This window comes from Panthera tigris, chromosome E1 (assembly GCF_018350195.1).
Source record: "Panthera tigris isolate Pti1 chromosome E1, P.tigris_Pti1_mat1.1, whole genome shotgun sequence".
Taxonomy (NCBI): Eukaryota; Metazoa; Chordata; class Mammalia; order Carnivora; family Felidae; genus Panthera; species Panthera tigris.
In genome coordinates, this window is record NC_056673.1 from 44,938,371 (window position 1) to 44,964,821 (window position 26,451).

Consider the following 26,451-nt stretch of genomic DNA (forward strand, 5'->3'; position numbering starts at 1 on the left):
CCCAGGCGCCCCGCAAAATCTTTTTTTTACTTTGTTCAGCATCCCTCATATTAGCTAACTTTCTAGATATAATTTGAGGAAACTTTAATTCAAATAAAAAAAATAAAAAGGCCCTTGGGACCTTTTGTATTATTTTTCTTACATAAATACGGTTTTTTAATGGAGCCATACCAAGAGTTGTTTTCTTTTTAAAACAAAAAAATTTTTTTTTTTTGTTTATTCATTTTTGAAAGAAAGTGCGAGCAGGGGAGGGACAGAGAGAGAGGGAGACACAGAATCCGAAGCAGGCGCCAGGCTCCGAGCTGTCAGCACAGAGCCTTGACGGGCTCAAACTCGGGGACCGTGAGGTCATGACCTTAGCTGAAGCGGACGCTCAACGAACTGGCGCCCCAAGAGTTCTTGTTAAATTGATACCACCCAAGCGCCCTGAGAGTTATTTTCTTAACTGTTAAAAAGGAATCAGAAAATTCTTTCTTGAGTCAGAAAATAAGGTCGCAGTGGAAATTTGATATTGTTCCTGCCTACTTTTCCTGTTCGGAGAATAATCATAACTACTGTCTTAAAGCACAGACTCATTCCAAAAAAAAAATCTTTCTATCATCAGTTATTTGGCTTTTCTAACCTGAAGTTATAATCAAATTTCTACTTGATTTAAAGGGGCTTACTTTTTCTCAAGTCTATCAAATATATAGGTGCCAAGATATTTGTGTTTACTCTCCAGCCATGTTACAGTGTTTTGACCTTCTTCTCTGTGCAACATCTTTTATATCTGTAGGCAGCAGGAAAGGATAAATTCACAGAGGGAAGAGATAGAAAGACAACGGAAAATGTTAGCAAAGCGGAAACCCCCTGCCATGGGACAGGCCCCTCCGGCAACCAATGAGCAGAAACAGCGGAAAAGCAAGACCAACGGAGCTGAAAATGAAACGTATGTTCTTTATTAATGTGAACTCTGTGAGATACCACAGTCTTCCCCAAAATACAAATGCCCTGTGGAGTGCCACTGGAAAAAAGGATAAATTACGGGGATTTCTAGGGCGTAAGCTTTCTTTTTAGTTACGTTGGTGAATTTGCTCACAACTTATATAAAAACCACGTAAAATTCATTCATTTTCTTAGTCCTCACCTTATTTGGGTATTTTCTTTCTTTTTTGTTGGGGGGGTGGTTGGGTGTATTTTGGGGTTTGTTTTCAGTTTTATTTAGATACAACTGACATATAACATTGTATCAGTTTTAGGTGTACAACATAATGATTAGATATGTGTAGATATTATAAAATGATTCCCATAATAAGTTTAGTTAACATCCATCACCTCACAAAGTTACAATTTTTTTTCTTATGAGAATTTTATGATCTACTCTCAGCACCTTCCACATATACAATACAGGATTATTAACTTTAGACGCCATGCTATGTATATGTATATCACAGTTTCTTTATCCATTTATCCATTGGTGGACACTTAGGGTTTTTTTTCATGTCTTAACTGTTGTGAATAATACTGCAATGAAGATGGGGGTGCATAGGTCTTTTTGAGAGAGTGATTTCATTTCCTTTGGATAAATACCCAGAGGTGAAATTGCTAAGTCATAGGATAGTTCTATTTTTAATTTTTTGAAGAACTGCCGTGCTGTTTTTCATAACGGATGCACCAATTTACATTCCCGCCAGCACTGCACAAGAGTTCCCTTTTCTCCACATCCTCACCACCACTTGTTATTTCTTCTCTTTTTAATTATTATTTAGGTATTTTCAAGTGAGCGGGACAAATAAGGTCACTTGACGTCATGGTCTTCGGCCACTCTCACAACAAATGTGGTATCAGCATGGTGGTCAAATGATAGAGTTGTTTATGTGTGGTTCTGGGTTATGGTACATTGGCATCATCTTAGGGGGATTACCTGGCTGTTCTTTTGAAGTAAAAAATGTCTAGCTGGAGAATGCTCTTAACTGGTCTAAAGAGCATTTGGTTAACAGTCACAGAAACTGTAGGAGCAAGCTAAGAAAAAAATAGGTATTATTTTAGGAAAAAGATATTTTGCCACTAAGCCAAATCTTGACATCACCGGTATTTTTTCCTGTTCTGTGGACCTGTGGGAAACACCAATATCTTCGGTTGCAGTGTGGTCACATAGCTGCCATGAATAGGAGGGATAGCATAGCCTTAGTATAGATGCTTTCTTTTTTCACCCCTGCCCTGTGTCAGATTTCCCTAATTGATCATCGCATTCTTTTTTTCTTTAATTTTTTTTTAATGTTTAATTTTGAAAGAGAGAGACCAAGTGTGAGCGGGGGAGGGGCAGCGAGAGAGGGAGACACAGAATCTGAAGCAGGCTCCAGGCTCTGAGCTGTCAGCACAGAGCCTGACGGGGGCTCAAAGCCATGAACCGTGAGATCGTGACCTGAGCCAAAGTCAGATGCTTAACTGACTCAGCCACCCGGGTGCCCCTGATCATCCCATTTTGACCACTAAGAGAATCTTCGTCTAGGGCAGGAGTTGACAGGCTTTTTCTATACTGGGCCATGGTAAATACTTTTAGGCTTTGTAGGCAGGCTGGTCTCTATTGCATCTACTCTGCACTGCTGACTGTTGTAGCCTGAAAGCAGCCATACACAGTACGTAAATGAATGGGGGTGGCTATGTTCCAGTAAGACTTGATTTACAAAAACAGACTGTGAGGTGAATGGTCCATGGGTCAACTAAGCAGGAACTGCCAAACAGAATTGACATGGGAAATAAAACCTATATATTGTTTACCTATTTAAAATATTTCTTATACGTACTTAATATGAAGACATTTAAGTCATGGCCTCTGTCTTCAAGAAGCTTTCACATAAAAAAGGGAAAAAAGAGGGGCACCTGGGTGGCTCAGTCTGTTGAGCGTCCGACTTCAGCCCAGGTCATGATCTTGCGGTTTGTGGGTTTGGACCCCATGTTGGGCTCTGTGCTGACAGCTCGGAATGGAGCCTGCTTCGGATTCTGTGTGTGTGTCTGTCTCTCTCAAAAATAAATAAACATTGGGGTGCTTGGGTGGCTTAGTCAGTTGAGCGTCCTACTTCGGCTCTGGTCATGATCTCATGGTTCCTGGGTTGGAGCCTTGCGTCGGGCTCTGTGCTGACAGCTCAGAGCCTGGAGCCTGCTTCAGATTTTGTGTCCCCCACTCTCTCTCCGCCCCACCCCTGCTTGTGCTTTGTCTCTCTTTGTCTTTCAAAAATGAATAAACATAAAAATTTTAAAAAAATAATAAATAAACATTAAAAATTTAAAAAAAAAAGACAGGGGGAAAGATCTATAGATAGTAGTGTAGGCAATCCCTGAAGAATTGATGGTAGCCATGAAGCTCCTTCCTGAATTGGATGTTTGAAATTTAAAATACATTTTTCATAAAAACAGTAACCAGTATTGTAATCTGTGTATCTGTAGTGGCTTCATTGGTTTTTCAAGGGAAAAAGAAATTTTGCAAAGCTGTCATTGTGGGAGTCTTTGGCTGAAAATAGGTTTTAGGTCTAAAGATAGACACAAAAGATAATGATATTGTATAATTTATTGAAGAATATGTCTTTTTCCTTTATGTTTTCGTATCAGTTCTCAAAAACATTAACCTCCAATCCACCAAATGTAATAGTGTGTGTACTGCACTATTGTTTAAGGTCCATGACATCCCATTCCAGTGAGAAAGATGGCTTAATACCATTTCTTACTCCATACATACTTGATGTTTTGGGGAGCCTTTTCCTGGACATTCATTTAGTAAGTTTATGGTAAATGCATATTGTACAATTGGCCTTGGTCTGGACACTGGGGATACAGAGCTAAAGGATACAGCCCTAGCCTTAGGAGCTTACGGTTTCTTTAGGGGAAATGAACAGGTAAATAAACTAATGATTTCATTGAGGATAGTGATAATAGTATACACAGTGAATAAACTTGGACAACATCTTCATTCTTATAACTAAATATTTCACTAAATATTTTAAAACTAGATTTTAAATTTAAAATATTTTCTTTCAGAAAGTCCCAAGTAGGAACCCAGATTTGGAAGATTCTCTGGGCAAATGTTGTACACATCAGTCTGATCATTGTCTTCTTTGTGACCACTCCCAGATTTATTTTGTGAAGAGACTGTCCCTCCAGTATTACTTGAAAATTATTTAATGCTAATGCATAAGACTGTTGGCTTAGTAGTAATAAAGAAGGCATAGGCTGTTTCCTTGCCATAGAACAATAATTAGAACTCAGTCTAGGCCAGTAGTGTGTCAGTAAGCAGTTGCCATCTGGAGTCCTGTGTAAAATCCAAGCTGGAAGGCCTTTAGTCCAGTTTTTAATTAAAGTATCTGTAACTTGGCTCATTCCTTTGGCCAGAAGCCAAAAACAGTCCTCTGGAGCCTTAGAGTGAGTCACATTATCACCTCTGATATCAGTCCTATTTCAGGCAGAGAGAATCCCTAACTGTATTTTCATTTCTCCCTTTTCTACTCGTGTGATACGGAGTATGGATAGAAGTACTTCTGCCTCTGTGGAGGGACAGATGTAACAACCTAGTGGATGTATTTCCTCTTGTTAGTCTCTTTTAGTCAGACCTCAAAGGCTATTTTGTAGCTCTTCCTGGTTGATGGGATAGCTGTTCCTTCTTTCTCCTGCTATTTGGAATATAACTGAACAGTGACATCTAACACACTGAAGTCTGTGTGTCTGCTTCTAGAATGTGAAGAGGGTGAAGATGGAGGAGTAAGTGATCACTCCTTAAATGCTCGTTCTTAAGATACAGAGTTGTGATTGGAGTAGGTGGAACACAAGTGACCACCCATTCAAGTCAGCCCTTTGAGTATTGTATTCAAATACCATTTTACAACTTAGGAATTATTTCCCATTCTCACTTAATAGTCACAACAGCTTTCTTAGATGGGTGCTATTGCTTGCCACCCTCTTAAGAAACTGAGACTTAAAAAGTTGCTTGTCCAGGTCACATGGCCATTGGCCTGAGTTGCACTTTGAACCCTAGACCTCAGACTCCAAATCCTGGACTCTTCCGTTATGTCGTCCTACTCCTTGTTATCATGGTATCAGAGTCTAAGAGATTCTCAAAAATCATCACATCCATTGGCTTATTACTGTCTCTTCAAAAAGAAAGTTCAGGCATATAATTTTTGGCTACTTTCCCAATGGATTTTCATCTGAGATTGTATGGACAAAACTCATTTCATAAATAATGTAAAAATATAAGCTCATTTATTTTTCTCATTTTTTTTTTTTTATAAATTAGCCTCCTTTCTTCATGTCACATCTGATAAATCACAGAAGTTTTCTTTTGTCAGATTGCAAGATAATCTAGCTTTTAGTTATTTTAACAGACTGACTCTACCATATGGCATGCTTTGGCATTTCTCTTTTGATAGGCACACTACAATTTCAAATAATTTACTGGAATTTCTACCATTATCTTCTAGGTTAACATTAGCAGAATACCATGAACAAGAAGAAATCTTCAAACTCAGATTAGGTCATCTTAAAAAGGTAAGTATAATGAGCAAAATATGTCTGGAGAAATCAGTCTACATGTAGTATTAAAGCAAATGTCATAGTTGGACATACCTGCTAAAATCTGGAGTAGTTCTTCTCCCTATTATATCCTGTATTCCACCGTGAATGGTGGAATTCATGTCTTTGAATTTTTGAGTCAACTCCAGCCACCCAATGAGAGCACTTTTTTCAACCAGTGATATACCAATAGATAATTCTGCATATCTCATAAAGTTTCATAAGTAGTTATCCTTAGGTAAAAATTAAATATTCAATATGAGCAGGTGGTTCAGATTTGATCTGAAAGCTCTTAATATTTTAAACTTGTACCAACCACACAAAGTCACCTACATAAAAATAGGTATTGATGATGTTCACAGAGGCGTCTTAAATATGGATTGCCCATCTCCTAAATTCAACAGCCCATACATTTTTGGTAGATACTACTTATGGGGTTGATGGTCAGTAAGCATTTAATAAACTGCCTTTGGTGTGTGTTTTTCCAACTGGGTTCTCAGATCTTGTTAAATCAGTGGAACTTAAGGCGCCAAACATAATCCATACTTACAGAGCAGAACCAGATACAGAACCTGATTTTTGAAAAAAAAAAAAAAAAGGAAAAAGAAAAAAAGGGAAAAAAAAAGATTGTATGCCTGTATATAAATACAGAGAACATTTCTGAAAATTTACACAGGATACTTAACAGTAGTTACATCTGGGGAATGGGCATGGAGATGAGAGGGCAGGGCAGCAAGAGGGCTTTTTTCTTACTTGTACTCCTTTGTATGGTTTGAATTTTATTTATTATTTACTGTGATCTTGCTTTTTATGATTAAAATTCTAGTCCTTAAAAAAAATCCTTTTTAATGTGGAAGAAACATTTTCCTTTAGTTTTTCGAAGGAAAAATGTCTGTTTTTGAAATGAGATTCCGAAAGGGTAGTTTCCTGTGTTCTGAGCTTTTTCTTTCCTTTTCACTTTAGGAGGAAGCAGAGATCCAGGCAGAGCTGGAAAGGCTAGAAAGGGTTAGAAATCTACATATCAGGGAACTAAAAAGGATACATAATGAAGATAATTCACAGTAAGCAACTTGGGGGTATGTTGGGTTGGAGATTGCTAAACAGTTTCTGACATGAATTGAATGGTCTAGAATGATGGTTCTGCTTAATATAAATTGGGTATATGATTCCATGGTGTATTTAGCTCTATTGCAGGGTGTAATACAGGTTTGTGAACACAACTATGACTTGCTTTAATTTAAATATATATAGGGGTGCCTGGGTGACTCAGTTGGTTGAGCATCTGACTTCGGCTCAGGTCATGATCTCATGGTTTGTGAGTTCGAGCCCCATGTCGGGCTCTGTGCTGACAGCTCAGAGCCTGGAGCTTGCTTCGGATTCTGTGTCTCCACCTCTCTCTCTGATCCTGCCCTACTTGCACACACACTCTCTCTCTCTTTCTCTCAAAAAATAAACATTAAGGGGCTCCTGGGTGGCTCAGTCAGTTAAGCATCCGGCTTCGGCTCAGGTCATGATCTCACCATCTGTGAGTTCGAGCCCCATGTTGGGCTCTGTGCTGACAGCTCAGAGCCTGGAGCCTGCTTCGGATTCTGTGTCTCCCTCTCTCTCTGACCCTCCCCCATTCATGCTCGCTCGCTCTCTCTCTCTCTCTGTCTCAAAAAAATAAATGTTAAAAAAAAAAATTAAAAAAAAAACATTAAAAAAATAAATATAGATAGATTTATATGTTAAATATGTATACATGTATTCTAACATTTTCACACAAATAGAGGTCACTAAACAATATAGCTTTGCAGTTGTAGGTGGTTGGGATACTCTGTGTTTTCAGATTCCTGCAGAGCCCTGCTAAATGGAAGCACGGGTGACAGTGTCATGGCATGGAAGGGTTCCTGGGTTGGGATGGCATGGTTTTAGAATGACCTTTAAGGGCCCTTTGGGTGCTGAGATTTTAAACAAGAAACAAGACTGTGTTAGGTTTAGGTATTGTAGATGAATGCCCACCTTTGTTTATAAGTCATTTAAAGGATTGAAACCGAAAAGTAGATTGATATGGGAAATACCTTTAGTTTGTAATCTTTTCTTTTTAAAATTTTTCTGACTCTGAAACATGATTTTTTTGGACAGAGCTATTGCTTGTGTATTTTTGTTTGGCCAGTGTGAGCCATGGATTTTTCTTTCTGGGAGGTGGCAGGCCACAGCAGTTACTGTGACCGAGCACTCTGTATGTGTCAGGCATAGAGCTGTCTTCATGAGAGCCCCACAAAATTACGTTGACTTGACCAGGGACCCACAGCTGTGCGACTAAACAAAGAGCCGAACTTGCTGTGGAACGCCAGAGCCGACCGCCACGCAGCAGTGGCACCCCTCTGCAGCCATGCCACTGTCTCAAAATTAAAATAGTTTTCCAGGATTAACAGTGGGGCAGTTTAAGATCAGGAACTAGGTAGAAATAGTTGTAAAGTTATTTTTGCCAGAATCTCTCTTGTCTTTGTCTTATTGTTAGAAAACAACACAAGGTGGAATCCTGTGTGGCAGAAACAGTTATATCATGAGACTATCTCAAAGAGGGAAAATAAATGTACATAGAACGGACATGTGATTTACTTTATAATCAGATCTGTTTTTAAGGCTATGTAAAATATCTTGGAGTTTTATTGTGTTAGTTTTGGAATGGTGGGAACATGTGGCTTTTGAATACTTTGGAGGAACTGAGTAGCGCACTTTGGAAATCCCTGATCTAGTGTAGTCTAGAGTCCCCTCACTTCATAGAGAGGCAGACAGGGAGGAAGGTCAACACAGGTCACAGGTCCAGTTGTGACTGTGCTGAGGCTGGCATCTATACCTTACGGCTCTGTAGCCAGTGCCATCCTTGTATTTATGTAGTCTCTTTGAACTATGTAACTTATTTCATGTTTACAATTAGCTATATTGGTGGTATTACCAAACTGGCAGCAGCAGCTATAATCATGTGCATAGCATGTTGGATATTCTGGGAATTTTGCTAGTATGGAAGATTGTGTAGTCCTTGACCTCAGGATGTTCTGTATTCCCTGTTTCCACAGATTTAAAGATCATCCAACGCTAAATGACAGATATTTGTTGTTACATCTTTTGGGTAGAGGAGGTTTCAGTGAAGTTTACAAGGTAAGTGTAAGAAACTGGATACAAAGACTAAGATTAAATTATTGGTTATTACTGACTTGGAGAACATTAAGATTAGTGATAATTGTGGATTGATATCTTTTGGTTGAAACTCAAAAACTTACTAAGGCAGGATATAGTATTTTGCCCTGTTCTCAAGTTTGGAAAATTAAAAAAAAAAAAAAAAAAAAAAAAAAAAAAAAAAAACAGGAAGGAAAAACAGCACTGTTTCTCAGTAGTGAAATTATGGTGATTTATATTCTGTTTCTGTACTTCCTGCCTCACTTACATTTGTTAGAAGTAAGTATGGGGGTGGGGCGCCTGGGTGGCTCAGTCAGTTAAGCATCCGACTTCGGCTCAGGTCGTGATCTCACATTTCATGAGTTCAAGCCCCGCATCGGGCTCTTTGCTGACAGCTCAGAGCCTGGAGCCTGCTTCACATTCTGTGTCTCCCCCTCTCTCTGCCCCTCCCCTGCTTTGCTCTCCCTCTCTCTCTCTCAAAAAATGAATAAATGTTAAAAAAAAAAATTTTTTTTTTAAAGAAACAAGTATGGGGGTGCCTGGGTGGCTCAGTCAGTTAAGCATCCAATTTTGGCTTAGGTCATGATCTCGCGGTTTGTGAATTCGAGCCCCACGTTGGGGTCTGCTGACAGCTCAGAGCCTGGAGCCTGCTTCAGATTCTGTGTGTTCCTCTCTCTCTCTCTGCCCCTCCCCTGCTCATGCTCTGTCTCTCTCAAAAATAAACATTAAAAAAATTTTTTTTTAAAGAAATACGTTTGTGTTACTTTTATTCTTATGATTTTTTTAAATAGATGCCTTAAAGTTCATTCTTATTTGAAAACCTGCTTCTTATTTTTAAAAAGTTCTCATGTTGGGTGCTTGGGTAGCTCAGTCCGTTAAGCGTCTGACCTAGGCTCAGGTCTTGATCTCGCGGTTTGTGAGTTTGAGCCCTGCGTTGGGCTTTGTGCTGACAGCTCAGAGCCTGGAGCCTGCTTCATATCCTGTGTCTCCCTCTCTCTCTGCATCTCTCCTGCTCGTGCTGTTTCTCTCTCTCTCTCTTTCTCTCTCTCAAAATAAATGAAACATTAAAAAAAAAAAAAAAGTTCTCATCTTCTAAGAGCGTTAATTAGCTCTGGGATTCTGAAGCAGCGTCCTGGCTTTTTAGCCAGGCCAGTGAAGGTCAGACCACTGTGCCTTTAGTTCATTTGTACTAAATGAGAAATTCAGCAGGTTTTCAGTGTAGCTGCAGATCCACAACATGTTCACCAGTCACCGCCTCCTTGTTTCTGTAGGTGTTTCTGACACCAGGATTTTACATGCAAAGTCGGTTTATTAAATGGTCTCTACTGCCTGGCCCTGTGAATTCCCTTTTCCTGAAGTGCAGTCTTCACTCTTGGGATTTACATTATGCCTTGTGAATTTATATATGGGAAATAGTTTGAGCAAAATAATGTTTTCATTTCAGATAAAAACAGTAAAAACTAGTTATGTACCCCCCTTTCTTTTTTAAATATTTTATTTTATATTTATTTTTAAATATTTTATTAAAAAAATTTTTTAATGTTTGTTCATTTTTGAGAGAGAGAGGGAGTGAGCGAGCATGAGTGGGGGAGGAGCAGAGAGGGGGAGACACAGAATCTGAAGCAGGCTCCAGGCTCTGAGCTGTCAGCACAGAGCCCCAACACGGGGCTTGAACGCACGAACCGTTAGATTATGACCTGAGCCGAAGTCGAACGCTTAACCGACTGAGCCACCCAGGTGCCCCATGTGTATTAATGTTTTTAATTGAAGTTAGTTGGCATACAATGATATATTTGTTTTAGGTGTATAACATAATGATTTGACGGTTTTCTTTAGTGTTAATTTTTACTGTGATGATATATATAAAAATTTACCATTTTAAGTGTGCAATTTGTTTGCATTAAGTATGTTCATAATGTTGTACAACTACCATTACTGTTCACTTCCAGAACTAGAATATTATTTTTAGTGTACTACTGGGCTTGATTTTCTAGTATTTCATATTTTTTATCTCTATTCATAAGTGCGGCTGGCCCATAGTCATCTTTTGTGTGCAGGCAGCATTGTCTAGCTTTTATGTCCTAGTTATCCAGAGTAAGTTGTGAAATTTCTTTTTTCCCATGCCCTGGGATGCATTGCATAGGAATTGTTGGCTCTTAAAAGAGCAGGGGTACCTGGGTGGCTCGGTCTGTCAAGCATCCAGCTTCAGCTCAGGTCATGATCTCATGGTTCATGAGTTCGAGCCCCGTGTCAGGCTCTGTGCTGACAGCTCAGAGCCTGGATCCTGTTTCAAATTCTGGGTCTCCCTCTCTCTCTCTGCCCCTCCCCTGCTCATGCTCGTGTGAGTTCTCTCTCAAAAATAAATAAACATTAAAAAAAAAATTAAAAAATAAAAGAGCAGACTTCGAATCACATGGGTAGATGTCATTGTAGAGGAAAACATTTTGATAACCCTTTTAATTTCTTCTACAAATACTGATTTGCTATTTTCTTCCCCTTCTTAAGCCAGTTTTGATAATTTTCCTGGAAAATCTCCTATTTCACCTTGGTTTAAAAATGTCATCCATGGGGCACCTTGAGTGGCTCAGTCAGTTAAGCATCTGACTCTGGGTTTCAGCTCAGGTCATGATCTCACGGTTCATGAGGTGGACGGAGCCTGAGTCTGGTTCTGTGCTGACAGCATGGAGCCTGCTTGGGATTCTCTCTGTCTCCCTTTCTGCCCCTCCGTTACTCTCATGCTCATGCTCTGTCTCTTTCTCTCTCAAAATAAATAAACATTAAAAAATATATATCATCCATACCTTAGTTATTTCTCTTTTTTATGAAATGTTTATTTTTATTATTTATTTTTAATTTTTTTATTTTTTGAGAGAGGAGACAGAGCACTAGTGGGGGAAGGGCAGAGAGATGGAGACAGAATCCAAAGCAGGCTCCAGGCTCCAAGCTACGAGCTGTCAGCACAGAGCCCGACGTGGGGCCTGAACTCATTAGCAGTGAGATCATGACCTGAACCAAAGTCAGACTGAGCTACCCTGGTGCCCCTGAAGTGTTTATTTATTCATTTTTTTTTTTATTTAATTTTTTTTTTTTAACGTTTATTTATTTTTGAGACAGAGCATGAATGGGGGAGGGGCAGAGAGAGAGGGAGACAGAACCGGAAGCAGGCTCTAGGCTCTGAGCCATCAGCCCAGGGCCCGACGCGGGGCTTGAACTCACGGACCGCGAGATCGTGACCCGGGCTGAAGTCGGACGCTTAACCGACTGAGCCACCCAGGCGCCCCTGAAGTGTTTATTTTTATATCTCTTGAGTGATAGGTCAGAGATGAGTCAATGTTTATTTTTTCCTCTAAGAATCAACTTTTTATTTTGTTGATCAAGTCTACTCTTTGATTTTTTCATTAACTTGTGTTTTTAATCTTTCCTTCCTTTTGCTTTCTTTGTTTTTGTTTTCATTCTTGAATCAAACACTCTATTTTTTGTTTTTGATAATTTTAAAGTGTAAAAAAAACACAAAATTTATCATAATCACTTTTAAGTGTACATTTTAGTAGTGTGAGGTGTATTTATGTTGTTGTGAAACAGATCTGCAGAATTTTTTCATCTTGCAAAACTGAAACTTTACCCATTAAGCAACAAGTCTCCTCTCCCAGCCCCTGATAACTGCCATTCTACTTTCTGTTTCAATGAACTTGACTACTTTTAGATACCTGTGTAAGTGGAATCACAGTATTTGTCTTTTTGTGACTGGCTCATTTACTTAGCATGATGTTCTCCAAGCTCATCCATGTTGATGTGATAGGATTTCCTTCTTTTAAGGCTGAATAATACTCCATTGTATGCATATACTTCGTTTTCTTTATCCATTCCTCTGGCAGTGGATGTTGGGGTTGCTTCCTCTCCTGGTCTGTAGTGAATTGTGCTGCTTTGAACATGCATGTGCACATACCTCTCAGAGAAGTTGCTTGTAATTCTTTTGGGTATAAACCTACAAGTGAAACAAATACTTTTTAAAATCATCAGCATTTGTTCTTGGTGCTTCCCAGTTACTTGTTAGTTATTTCTTCATCCTGTGTTTTCCTAGTGTGTTCCTTAGTCGTGTTTACATTCCTGAAATTTAGATGCTTCTTAAATCGGTGGTGGATCACAGTGTCTTGGATTCAGAAATAGGGTACAGTAGGTGGACAAAAAGACACTTATCGTCTCATTAGTGCTCTTACAAATTAGGTGGTATTTGATCTCGCTTTTAATGGTTTTAAATGGTTTTCTCCTGTAAAGGCATGATGTTCTATAAGCTTGTAGGTGGACTTCAGATTCTATAAGAAAAATCGAGTTCAGAAGTTTCCATTTCTGTGAAATAAGCTATTCTGTTTAAATTGTGTAGTTTTTATATTTAAAAAAATGCTGGTTTAAATATAGTATAAATTAGAAGTTTCTTTCATGAGTAGCCATCTCTTGCAGTTAGTGCTTCCCTAGAGGTAGCTTACATTTTAAAAGATCCGTAGAACGGGAGTCATGACTTACCCTGTACCTGTTGCTTTCATCTGTCCATATATTTGTGGAAACGGGTAGATGGGTGGTAATAGTGCTGGAACTGAGGCATTAAATTTCTTACTGAACTTTAATTTGTTTATGAGTTTATTTATTTTGAGGGGGGGGGGCAGAGAGATAGAATCCCAAGCAGGCTCCACACTATCAGTGCAGAGCCCGATGGGCTCAATCCCAGGAACCATGAGACCATGACCTGAGCTGAAATCAAGAGTCAGAGGCTTAACCGACTGAGCCACCCAGGCACCCCTCATCTCAACCTTAAGAATTAAGAAAAACTATTCATCCCAAAGGAGTTGTTCAATAAATTCTTTTGTATAGGAGAAATACCCTGTTGTGTTAAAATACTACTCATGTTATCAACTTGTGATTTACACTTAGCATCCTCACAAACCCACCTGTTCCCCTTCTTCCCCACCCCCGCCCCACGATCTAGCACTGCCTAGCTGATGCAGGACTTTCCAGCAGTGGCGGTCTTTGGGGAAAGTATGTCCTTTTCTTTGGACAGTGCTGGAGACGTGATCTGGTGTGACAACTTTCAGACATGTTGGGATTGAAAACTGCTTTTTATTTGCCCATTGTATATGGGTGGGGCTAAAGGCAGGGTGTTATTTTATTTGTTTGTATTTTAATAAACAGTGTAACAAATTACGAGGTTATTTTCTAAACAAACAGTGAAGAGGTGTATCTGGAGGGGTTATTTCTCAAGGAGCAGATAGTGTGTGTCCCCAGCATTTTAGAAGTGTCCTGTCCCAGTGTCAGCAGAGGGGCGAGATACAACGCAAGGGAGTGAGGCCCCAGAGCGGGTGGATATTGTCCACAGAGAGAACTGTTTGGCAATGACTGGTAAGGCACGGGCTGTCTTGCTGTTTGTGGTGTGTACTTGGTTGTTTTCTAAGCCCCTTGGTGCCAGTGAGTCTGGAGACTTCTAAATTATCTGATCACAAGTTTCAAGAAGATGGTTGCAACTCTGAAACAAGTATGTGATGTGTTGTCATCCACTGTTGTTTTTATTTTACAATGCATTTGGGATTTTGAATCATGGATGTGTTAAATAGAAGCTTTGAGTCCGTTACTTGCCTGTAATTCTTGTTAGCATTTATCCAGAACATAATTTATTCCTTTTCTTTGCAGGCATTTGATCTAACAGAACAAAGATATGTAGCTGTGAAAATTCACCAGTTAAATAAAAACTGGAGAGATGAGAAAAAGGAGAATTACCACAAGTAAGTGATCCTAGAGTATCTGATTTTTCAAAATCTGGAAGTAACAGCTGTAGTTTGGGCCCTGTGCTAACAGCTGTACATGCATTGTTGTTGTTTCATTTAATCCTTATGACTATCCTGGGAGAGTGAAGAAATTTTCCATCTTACTGATGAGCAAATTGAAACTTACAGAATTTGAGTAATAGTTAAGAAATGGCTGAGCTGGTGTTTAAATCTAGACTTCCCTTAATCCAAAACCCATGCTCTTCAACCTCCCTTTCCGTTATGTGTGTAACATTAGCTACAGTAAACAAGTAAAGCCTTGGAAACCGTCTTGCTGTCTATAGAAAGCAGATGATGGAGTCCTTCAGTGGCCTGGGCATCCTGAGGGGCTCTGGGCTGGGCTTTTTCCTGCCTGTTCAGTCATTTCTTCATGGAGGAAACAGGAAGGGGGGGGGTACCTGGGGTGCCTCTTGACTGCAGTGGTGCTTGTTGGACATTCAGTTCCTCAGTGCTGAGTCCCCCTCCCCCTCACAGGTTCCCCTCCGAATTCTGTGTTCAGGGTCCTGAATGCCACTGGCTGGCGCTCCTCTTCTGTGTTGGGAGAAGGGCTGGGAGGGTAACTTCTTTAGCTTGAATAATGATTACATGTACAGGTGTGAATTTCTTTGATCCACTAATGGCGGGTTTTGCTTGTTTTCCCCACCCTGCCCCAAGCTTCAGAACGTTGGAATTCATGGCTCATTTGGTTTGGAGGCCACTCATACCTGATTTGCTGTTAGGATCCCCACTGGGCTTAGTATTGTTTCCTTGTTGTAGGTAAAAGCACTGAATTAGACATGTCCTGACCCAGGAAGGAGAAGATAACCACTTTTTTTTTTTTTTTTTTTTTTAATTTTTTAATATATGAAATTTACTGTCAAATTGGTTTCCATACAACACCCAGTGCTCATCCCAAAAGGTGCCCTCCTCAATACCCATCACCCACCCTGCCCTCCCTCCCACCCCCCATCAACCCTCAGTTTGTTCTCAGTTTTTAACAGTCTCTTATGCTTTGGCTCTCTCCCACTCTAACCTCTTTTTTTTTTTTTCTTTCCTTCCCCTCCCCCATGGGTTTCTGTTATGGAAGATAACCACTTTTAATGTAAACTCACCTCCTTTCTATGAGAGCAGTTGTGTTTTTTTTCTTACAGGTTGTACTTTGAAGGGAAAAAAAGCAGTAGACTTTGAAGTAGCCTTTTTTTTTTTTTTTTTAAGTTTATTTTATTTTGGGGGGGGGGAGGCGCAAGTGGCGAAGGGGCAGAGAAAGAGGGAGAATCCCAAGCAGGCTCCACGCCATCAGCACAGAGCCAGATGCAGGACTTGCACCCACAAACCACGAGATCATGACCTGAGCCAAAATCAAGTCAGACGCTTAACCGACTGAGCCACACAGGCACCCCTGAAATAGCCTTTTAATTGGCTTCTAAATCTCAAGGGAAAAGTAAAACATTTCTATATCATCAATTGTTCTTGGGGCATAGACCAAGGCAACTCTTGCTGTATACATGTTCCTTATCAGGGGTCCAGGAACCTCCCCTCCCCTCCGCCGCTCCCCTCCCCCCCCCATTCTGTGCTGGATGGCACTCAGCACTGGAGAAGTGAAGGTTCCTGTGGCGTTAAGAGAAATTGGGCTTAGCGGAGGTAGCAAAAGGGATGAGGTGTGCTTTATGCATGGCACCTTGTGTGTGTATCTTACGTGACAGGCAGCTGCAGTCCAGATGCTTCTGAGGAACAGTTACATTATTACAAGCACATTCCAGTCACTTGGCGTTCAGGGACGAATGGCATATGCCACAGTGAATGCCAGGAGCACTTCAGAGAAGGAAGCCACATGTTGCTCTGACCAGTTAGAAACGCGAAACGTCCCCCTTACATTGAGACTCTCAGAGTGCGTAGGGAGTTGGAATGGTACTTGCTTCTCTTTAAAAATGCTCTCCGGCTATCCTTGGAGCCTGTTCTGTATCTTATGTGTGACCTGACCACTCTAAACCACTTGACTTTATGAGGGGCCAGCCTTGATTAACCTTGAGAAGGTGGTTCCTGTGCTGGGATTTGCACATACTTTGCCTAGTTTCAGCGTCCAGCTCTTAGGCTGGCCCTAAAGAGAACTCTGCTGAGGAATACTGTGATGACTGCTGGTGGGGTGCTGCCCACCTTAGCCTTTTGAAACAGTGAGGGGTCGAAGCCTGGACCTTGTACCTCTGTGACACATCTGGCAAGCTGCTTTGAGTGCTGGTGGGTAGAGACTGGGTATGTTCCTCATGTTTCTCTACCAGGCAGAGTCCTAGAGCAAGTGAAGGGGGGCGTCTCAGCTTTCTGAGCTCTTTACTGGTCCCGCTCCAGGCTCATGGTGGTACCTTTCTACTCTTCATTTCCTCATCAGAGGTGGGAATCATGGCACCCAAGTACCTGCTATGGAGCCGTCTCTGCAGGGGCCATTTCCTAGCTGACAGACAGACACATGGGGAGGGAGCGTGCCAAGTTCTTAAGACCTTTGCCCAAACCTAGGGAGAAATTCTTACACACTTCCACCTTTCTTCGAAAGATTTTGCTTATTATGAAATCATACTGATGAATACAGGCTATACAGATGATAGTGAATTAGCAAAATGTCATTAACTCCTTGGAACTTACAGAGGTGTATATCAAACATATAACAGATTTTAGACAGTGCTTTAAAAATTTAGTATTAAACTAAAAAGTGGTACACTTTAGTGTTATGGTAACATTATAAAATATGAAAATGCTGCTATCCTGCGTAGTAACATCTCTGATTGCTTTTACTTTCATGGGAGTGACTTCCCAGTCCCATCTGGAATAAAGACATTTATTTGAGTCTTTATTAAGAAAAAAGGAAGAACTCAAAAGGTTGTTGTTTTAATTTTGAGTTCTGCTCTGCACCTCCTTTCTTCTCCTTCCTCCACAAACGAAAAGCAAACTGATTATTTTACTTTTGCATTATTAAAGCATTAGTAGGTATTATAAGATTCCTTTTTTTTTAACAAGATTTCTTTGACTCCCCCAAATAACATATTAAAAACTCCACAGTAGGAAACCTTTCATATAAAGCTGTCCACAGAAATAATTTTATCTGAGTTAGTATACACTTACATATGATGGTCTTCTAATTTCTTAGGATAAAGTCATTTTGTAAGCCTATTGAATGTATACCCACTTATAAAAGAGTAAAAGACTAACACATGAGCGGATAAGATTCTTCCCATTTCTAATTAAGCTTTCTGTAGTGCATTAATCCCTTGGATGCTAAATTAAAAGTTGAACATTCGAGGGATGTGGAAAGAGCCACGGCCTTGCCTGATGAAGCTCGAGAAGCGGGCTTAGAGCTTCACATGATGCTGAGGGAGTGTGCTCAGTGACACAGCAAATGCCGTTAGTTGGGGAGGACTTTGACCCTTCCTTTGGTTCTTAAGTTTTGCCTCCTTTAGTTGCCTCTGTTTCTTGTACTTTGAGGGAGAAATCGGTCTCTGCCCTGAAATGCACAACAAAACCAAAAAGTTACAACAGAAGGGCAGAGAATTGTAGATTTTTAGTATGTTAGAGGAAGAAATGACTTGAGGGTTATCTGGTTAGTCCCTAGCTTTCTAAACTTGGTTTTTGTTAACAGCATCGTCTGAATTTTACTGAACGAACTATTAGGTGGGATCTTGAGATACGAAAAGGACACATGTGATGCTGCTTAGGTGGAATGAGGAGCTGGGCCAGAGCTACATTTGCTCAGGGTCCGCACCGGGGCTCCGGAGGCCTGCATCTCCAGGGAGCGTCCTCGGAAACCTCCAATCCTGCGCAGCGTCGGGGAAGCCCAGCGAAGTGGCGTTACACAGCTGGGACTCTTGCAGCCAGGTTTCCGGGTCCCAGTGTAGTGGTGTCCTGACACTTCTCTGCCTCAGTGCTTGGCATGTCTTTTCTGTTCGGAAAGACATAAAGATGAGGAAATGAAGTATCACAAGAAGCAAAAACTGCTAAAAGTGGCAGCTTGAAAAACAAGCTCAGTCAGGCTCAGTTTCCATTCGGGAAAAATAGATTTTAATTACTTTTAGATTCTTGTTCCTCTCTCCTCCTTGCCCTGATCATTTCCTCATCTTTTCTTTAGTTGAGTACTTTCTGTGTATTTTTGACATACTGGGACACACCAGTTTCAGAAAACATCACCTGATTATATTTTACCATACTCTGGAAAGTTTCTCTTTTCTGATCTTGCCTTATAAGAAAATGCCCCAAGCTAAATGGTGCCGGATTACTTAAAATATAAGAATTTTCCGTTCTTCTCTTTGTAAATAAGAACTACCTTAAAAATTATTAGTAATTATATTGAATAAACACGTTCTAGTCTTTTAAAACTCAATGAATATGTCGGATTATGTAGTATATTTTTGTTCCTAATCTCATTAAGTGATTTGAAATTGGAAAAGTATTTAATAAAAAGATGTTAATTTGCATATATGTAGATTCTCATTCCAAGAAAACTAGGGCTTCATAATTTTCTATCAGATTCACATTTTCTTAGAAGAAAGTCAAGCTGATAGCCCTTTAAGTTCTTTTTGTAAGGAGAGTTTAAAAACAAATACAGAATACTACTAATTGCCTTGTACAGTCAGTAATCCTTTTACCCAAGGAGTTTACATGCTAAAATTGATTTCCTTGATGTATCCCCAGGATATAAACACTTAGAGATATTAAGTTTTTGAGGAGAGAGAAAAACTGTCTTTATAATTTTTAAAGCTTCGATATTTGGGTATAAATATAAGACAGGTGAGATTGTGATAGAATGAACTTGAAACGGTCGGCATCCATTCATTCAGCGATATTTGAGCACCTACTATTTTCTCAACAGATTGGTGGATACTAATAGTGAAAACAGGATGAGGAAAGATACAGAGCCAGCCACATCTGAATGGAATGAATAGGCAGAAGCAAGGAAAAATGAGAGAATGTGTAAAAGTATCCTTTTAGAGGTCTAAAAGACAGTCCAAAATACAAAATGTTAATTTTCCACTTTGTTTACAGGCACGCATGTAGGGAATACCGGATTCACAAAGAACTGGATCATCCCAGAATAGTTAAGCTGTATGATTACTTTTCACTGGACACTGACTCGTAAGTGCCGTGACATTTTAGCTTAGCAGTTATGCTGTTTTCTTCCAGTGTGTTGACTACTCATGAAATGGAGCTTAAATCTGGGTCAAGGAAATACTCTCTGAGGGAGTCAAGTGTATGTATTTATGGGCAAATGATCGTGTGTGAATTCATGTTTGGGTCAGCAATACATCTCTTAGCCACAGGACTTGTATAGTTGTGTGCTGGTTAATGTTTAACAACCAGCTTGGTGGGGGTCGGAATAGGGCTAATATGTAGTATTTGACAATTTCTGTGATAATAAATTTCTCAACAGGTCCAATTTCAAGCTACTAACTTAAAAAAAGAAAAAGCTTTATTGAGATATAATTTAAATGCCATATAGTTCACCCACTTAAATAAAGTAAACAGTTCAAGGCCTTTAGTATATTCACAGATCTGCAATCATTGCCATAGTCATTTTTTTTTGCCATAGTCATTTTTAGAACATTTTCACTACCTCAAAAAGAAACCCCATACCTTTTGCTGTCACCCTGTTATTCTTCCACCCCACCGCCACCCCACTCCCAGCCCTAAGCAGCCACTAGTCTGTTTTTTGGTTTTTTTTTTTTTTTTTTTTTTTTTTTTGGTCTCTATAGCTTTCCTATTTTGGACTTCTTTAGGAATCACTCATATAGTATCTGGAGTCTTCTGACTGGCTGCCTTTATTTGAGATGATGTTTTTTCAAGGTTTTTTATTGTAGCATATAGTAGTACTTCATTCCTTTTTACGACCAAATATATTCCATTGTATGAATAAACCACCTTTTGTTTGTCCTTGCATCCTACCAGTGGCTTAATAACCAGCTCATAAAATTCCTGAAAATTAACTGTCAGCTCTTGGTAACTGTCACAAGTTGGTGCCAGCTGCCTCTGACGTGCCCCAGTGGGTATGGACTGTACAAGAGAGCCTCTGCCCCACCCCAGAGATTCTGATGAACCGTGACGGGCCTTTTAAAGAAGTACCAGCAATGTGATTTTATCATAGAATGGGAACGAATGTGGCACAAATGAAGGCATAACCCAGTGCTGCCTGTGAAAACATAGCCTCACAGGCATGTGGGATGTTAGAGTTGGAAGGGATCTCAGTTCAGCTTTATTTTATAGATGGAAATTTGAGGCCCAGAGAAGTGAAATGACTTGCCCAAGATCTTTAATACTCTTAGGCATTGTTGTATTTTATTATTGGGTAAGGTAAGCTCTGTCACCTCTGGGTTTACCCAGGAGTTTAGGAATATTTCAGCATTTGGAAATGTTTTCTCTGTAGGAGTCTGAACTTCAGAGTCTGGTCGGCAGGTCTTCCCTCTGAGCCTTCCGGGTGATTCTAGGCGTTCAGGCCTATTCTAAACAGCAGGTGTCTCAGAGACTGCTATGCCAAGAACCACCCCACATTTAGAAATGTTTCCCAAAGGGAGAGACCTTCATTCCCTTTGGAAATGTGTACCATCCCTTTTTCCATCTGCTCAGGGATGACCCCTTTCCAGAAGGGTGGCCCTCGGACCAGGCATAGTCAGTGTGTGTTTAGCGTGGATGGGGTTTAGAAGAATATCTGGTTAAGAGAACAGGTTTCGAAGGGTGATTAAATTCCTTGAATACTAGGTAGACTGCCCCCAACCCAATAACAAAAACATTTCAGAAATAAGGAGAATGACTTAGATTATCTATGGTTTCAAATTGTATATATACTTTTAACTAATCTAAGAAATTGGCTTGGTTGTGTGCTATTCTTGAGTGGTTTATTTTGCTCTTCCTATTGTGTATGTGGTGACTTTTCACCATCATGTTAGAAAATCTTCTGAGAGTTATTTGGGTGTTAAAGTGACATTTTATTTTAAGCTTGCACTTGGATCGAAGAATACCTCCACTAAACATGAGAATCTATATCTTAGATCAGAGAATCTATAAATTTTTGATATTCATTCTCAAATAGGGTGCTAGCATGCCCTAATATGCTTCATAGAAAACACAAGCTGCTCAGTTTGGGGATCCTGCAGGACGGTGTATGTCCACCTTTCATCGCGGTGCTTTTTGAAGGCCTCACATTTCCCAGAGGCCTTCTAGTCCTCTCTAGTCCTGAGCCTGTTAGCGCTCAGGTCTGCTCCTCACCCTTACCCTGTTCTGCATCTTAGGGAAGATGACCCTTGTAGGCTGTTCTGCCAGGCTCCGGTGTCAGTTGTTGTTCAGCTGGGCTCAGCCGCTGGGGAGACCGAGATGGTGGTGGGTAGGGACACTCCTCCCCCTCCCCGCCGTGATTCCAGTCTCTCTTGGTGACCCTGGGTTCAGGTTGCACCATCTCCGCCCTTTGGCCCTACGGTGCTAATGGCTTCCTGTTCTGGATGATCTCTGGGGTGCCTCACTGGCCAGTGTATCCTCTCAGCTCTTCCATCATCCATGTGATCAATTCCCTGAGCTAAAACTTCTCTGTTTTAAATACTCAGGTGGTTTTTATTTCCTGGCTAGATCCTGAGTGATACAACCATATTGTCGCAGCTTAGGATAGTTTAAAAGGTCTTCATCTCTCAGGAATACTCAAACAATTCAGGAAGCCTTACTTCAGTTTATAATTCCCTTAGAGGATAGACACATGACCCTTCGTGCCACAAATGGTATGTTTTACAAATGGTAGTTTTACATTTGGGTCTATATGATGAATTGATATAAGTGAAGGAAAAAACTCACACTATGCAATAGCATATTTGTTAGAACAACAGATACTGTACTTTTAAAAGTTCTCTTGTGTTTAGCAAAAAGCAATTATATACAGTATTGTGCCAAACTACCAGGAGACATGACATGAAACCAGTTCTTGGGACGTGGGCAAACCCTAGATTTTTTCTCACTGTCAGTGCTTAGGATCATTTGAAATGTTTGCATTGAGACTTGTATACTTGAGTACCGTATGCTTGTTTAGAACTGGAGCACGGTGTGGAAATGTGTAGGAGACCCCTCTGGAGAGATATCTAGCTTAAGTACATTACAGTTCTTGTCAGTGTTCTTATAGACTAGATTTAAGAAGAGGTATGCGTGGGCAAATTGTAACACAACAGATTCCAGTGTGGAGGGTGTGAAGGCTCTTCACCAGGAGAGAAAGCAGTTTCCTTCCTGGCAAACACTCAGGTAGCTACTACTGAATAAAGAATAGAAGAGTACTTTAAGGACTAAAGAACAGAGCAAGAAGCTAATTAAAGTTTTCGCTGGGGCTGGTTTAGTTAGTCTTGATTTGCTTGCTGTTTCCCACAGTCAAATGTTGGTTTATTTGTCTTCAGGTTTTGTACAGTATTAGAGTACTGTGAGGGAAATGATCTGGACTTCTACCTGAAACAGCACAAATTAATGTCGGAGAAAGAGGCCCGGTCCATTATCATGCAGATTGTGAATGCTTTAAAGTACTTAAATGAAATAAAACCTCCCATCATACACTATGACCTCAAACCAGGTATGTCCTAACTTTTAGGTGACAGTATTGATGGCTTTTCTCTGGTCTTAAAAGTGACTTCTAATCTGATAAAGTTAGAGAATGTGGCAGGAGCCTAGAAGGCCTAGTAATGTCTGGCTTTGCCTGGGTAGGTGTGGGAATGAAAGAGGCCCAGCCACACAATGCTGGGTTTGAGAGGATGAGTTGGATGAAATGCTCTGGAGAAACGATGCCCTTGTCTGTAGAGCCAGGGCGGGTCACTGTGTCAGCCCGATTTAGCAAGGACTGCTCTGGGTGAGCTCCATTTCACACTACATAGTAGTCCTCTAGTCCAAGTCTTTTCGACGAAAGTGCCTCTAAATTAATGACTTATTTTGCAGGTATGCCTCCCATTTCATTAAATTCGAACAGATTTACATCTTTTTGTATGGTTACTATCTAATTTCAGTAGTCCTCAGCAAACAGTAGAGGGCAGTTAGACTTTTTACCTCTGTTTTTTTTGTTTTTGTTTTAAAATGTTTCTTTATTTTCACAATAGAGAGGCAGTGCGAGCGGGGAAGGGCAGAGAGGGAGGGAGACACAGAATCTGAAGCAGGCTCCAGGCTCCGAGCTGTGAGCACAGAGCCCGGTGTGGGGCTCTAACCCACAAACCATGAGATTATGACCTGAGCTGAAGTTGGACGCTTAACCGACTGAGCCACCCAGGCGCCCCACCTCTGTTTTTTTTGTCGTCATCCTCAGTTGTTTTTTAGAAGTCTGCATATGTTCTCTGTAGACAGCTGGAACCAGCTTTGGCTTGGGTGTTGGGAAGATGGTTCCCATTTACCTCCTGGTGGGCGCAGTTGTTAACTCTGCTTTCCTCTACTGGTAGCTACATATTAAATCTCACTATTCACTATTCTTTAATGTTCTAATACAATTCAAATGACAAAAAAAGTCATTATAATGAAGTGGTTTTTAAAACGAAAGCTATTTGTGTCATTGGGTTTTCCGGCACTGAATCCAATACATTTTCCCATCATAGGAACTGTAGGTGGCACTGTGGTACTAGTTTTGATTCCCTTGTGTGGTTTTTTTTTTTTGGGGGGGTTTTTTTTGTTGTTTTTTTTTTTTTTTTTTTTTTTTTTTTCCGGTCCTGAAACTACTGTTCTAAACAGGGTGGTTTAGAGATTGTTACTGAAAGCTCAGATGAAACTTTCCCACCATTTTTGACCAGCCGTCCAAGTGATATTTTACTTTGGCGAGTTGCTATTTTTTTTCCACTGCTCATAGTGGTGGTTTTGGCACATCTAGCAGGTGATTCTTGGAAAATGGAAGTTTGCAGCCAGACACTGAGGACTCTCCTCTAGCATCCAGAGTCCAGATCATTTTATTCCACGAATTTAGATGTTTGCTATTACGTGCAAGAGTTTGAGTTCACTTGTCCCCTTCTTGTCTGTTTTACCTTGAACTTTTCTCTTAATTAGTAAGTCTCTTTTTATTCATGAAGATTTTCATCTTTTTAGGTAATATTCTTTTAGTAAATGGTACAGCATGTGGAGAGATAAAAATCACAGATTTTGGTCTTTCCAAGATCATGGATGATGATAGCTACAATTCAGTGGATGGCATGGAGCTGACGTCACAAGGTGCTGGTACTTATTGGTAGGTATCTGGGAGATCTGCCAGGTTGGCTGGTGGAGATATGGCTGTGCTATACTGAAATGTTGGTAATTGATCATTAATATCTACATCCTGTCTTAGGCAAAATGCAGTAAACCAAAGTAGATTTTCCTCCCCAAATATTACTGCCTTTTCGGCCGTTTGACTCTCTGTATTTATATTAACTTGTCTTAATTTTTCTTTCCTTTCTGGAAAACTATTGAGAGAGATTATATATGGCCAGGTGTTGGAGTTGTGTGTTTCTTTAGAGCTGGCCCTATGGAGTAGGGAGAGAACGAGATTGCTCCTGTGTATTTAAAGAATGGCCCTAAATTTTTTTCAGTACAAATGTAGGTCTCTTGTTATGGGTTAATGGGATGAGGGATTCATTTCTAGAGTTGCCTACGGATGATGCCCTGTCAAGAACTAAGAAGTTGTAAAGATTAGTATGTAAAGTAACCCCAGCATCCCTTGAAATCTAAACAGGAAAAAAGTAAGCACAGTTTGCAAAGAAATTTATCCGTACCCATCAGCCATGTTCTAAAATGTTTTGAGCCACATTTCTTCCCATCTGTTGTCACTCGTCTCCCCACCACCACCCTACCCCAGCTAGCTCTACCTGCTTATTCCATGACCTCTTATTTCTGCCTGCTTTTGACAGCAGGAGCCATAAAAGATACCTACAGCCCAAACAACTCACTTTGTGATTGTAAAGGTGTGTTAACAGAGCTTTCCTTTTCCTTCTGAGGTGGTAACAGAAAGCTGCCAATTGGACATTTGATTCCAAACTGAGGTTGGGGGCGGGGTAGAAGTCCCACATATATTAAACCCCAGGGTCAGTTGGTCAGATCACTTAACTTTGAGACTGGAGGGCCCTAGGCTTTAGCAGAATACTGACTGCCTGGGAATGAGGGCGTTGATTGGAAGCAGACAGAGAAGGGAGAGTATCGTTTACAGCCCACAGGATGAGCTTTATTCTCATCAGTCTGATCATATGTAAACTATGTATATTAGAGAATCCATCAAATCCTTAGAAAAGTATCATGTGCACAAAATTCCTACTCTTCATTGCTCCTTATTTTTTGTGGAGATGGTACCTATAGTGAAAATCAGTCCCTAAATTAAACCTTTGAGATCCTGGGTTTAAAATAGAAGCTACATTTAACAGTGTTTATTTACTATGGTGGTTATTGTGGGTTAGTGTTCCTGTCACTAAATGGCACAAAAATATCTGTTGTTGGAAATTCTGGAAACAGGTCTATACCTCTGCTATATAAATTCACTGAAACTTAGATTTTAGCTTTTTTGTTTGGTAACTTGTTCTTATAAAAAGTTAAGCCTTTTCGTGTTAAATTCATTTTCTCATTGCTACCTATTGCTGTATTTGCTGAGCTATAAAAATTCAGTGCTTGGAATTTAAATAATAATTATGTGATGTTTGGGATTTGCTTCAGAGTAATCTGTTGGTGGGGGGAGGGGTGTATATGAACAGAGATTGGCCCCATGTTGATAATTATTGAAGCTCAATGATGGTTACTTGGGGGTTCATTTTACTGTTCTTTCTACTTTAGATTATATTTGGAGATTATTTTCATAACAAAAAGAGAGGTAAAAAGGGGGCTACTGAGAAAACTTAATTCTGTGGGTTCCTCTGAAGGTTTAAAAAATCTCCATATTGGTAGTGCTAATAAGCATTGTCATAATCACACTCCTCATATGTCATCCTCTTAGGTCCTAGAGGATCGATACAAACAGGGTGGGAAGACA

At 40.2% G+C, this 26,451-nt stretch overlaps 1 protein-coding gene across 5 annotated transcripts in view; it reads left to right on the plus strand.

Moving 5' to 3' along the window:
• TLK2 (tousled like kinase 2) overlaps positions 1-26,451 on the plus strand; it is a 123,324-nt gene that overhangs the window by 87,003 nt on the left and 9,870 nt on the right. For all 5 annotated transcript variants that reach the window (XM_042967404.1, XM_042967402.1, XM_042967403.1 and 2 more), the window contains 8 exons: positions 776-928; positions 5,451-5,517; positions 6,505-6,602; positions 8,604-8,685; positions 14,383-14,474; positions 19,521-19,610; positions 22,895-23,064; positions 24,549-24,687. In XM_042967404.1, coding sequence (XP_042823338.1) covers positions 776-928; positions 5,451-5,517; positions 6,505-6,602; positions 8,604-8,685; positions 14,383-14,474; positions 19,521-19,610; positions 22,895-23,064; positions 24,549-24,687 — 891 coding nt within the window. The remainder of the gene's footprint in view (positions 1-775; positions 929-5,450; positions 5,518-6,504; positions 6,603-8,603; positions 8,686-14,382; positions 14,475-19,520; positions 19,611-22,894; positions 23,065-24,548; positions 24,688-26,451) is intronic.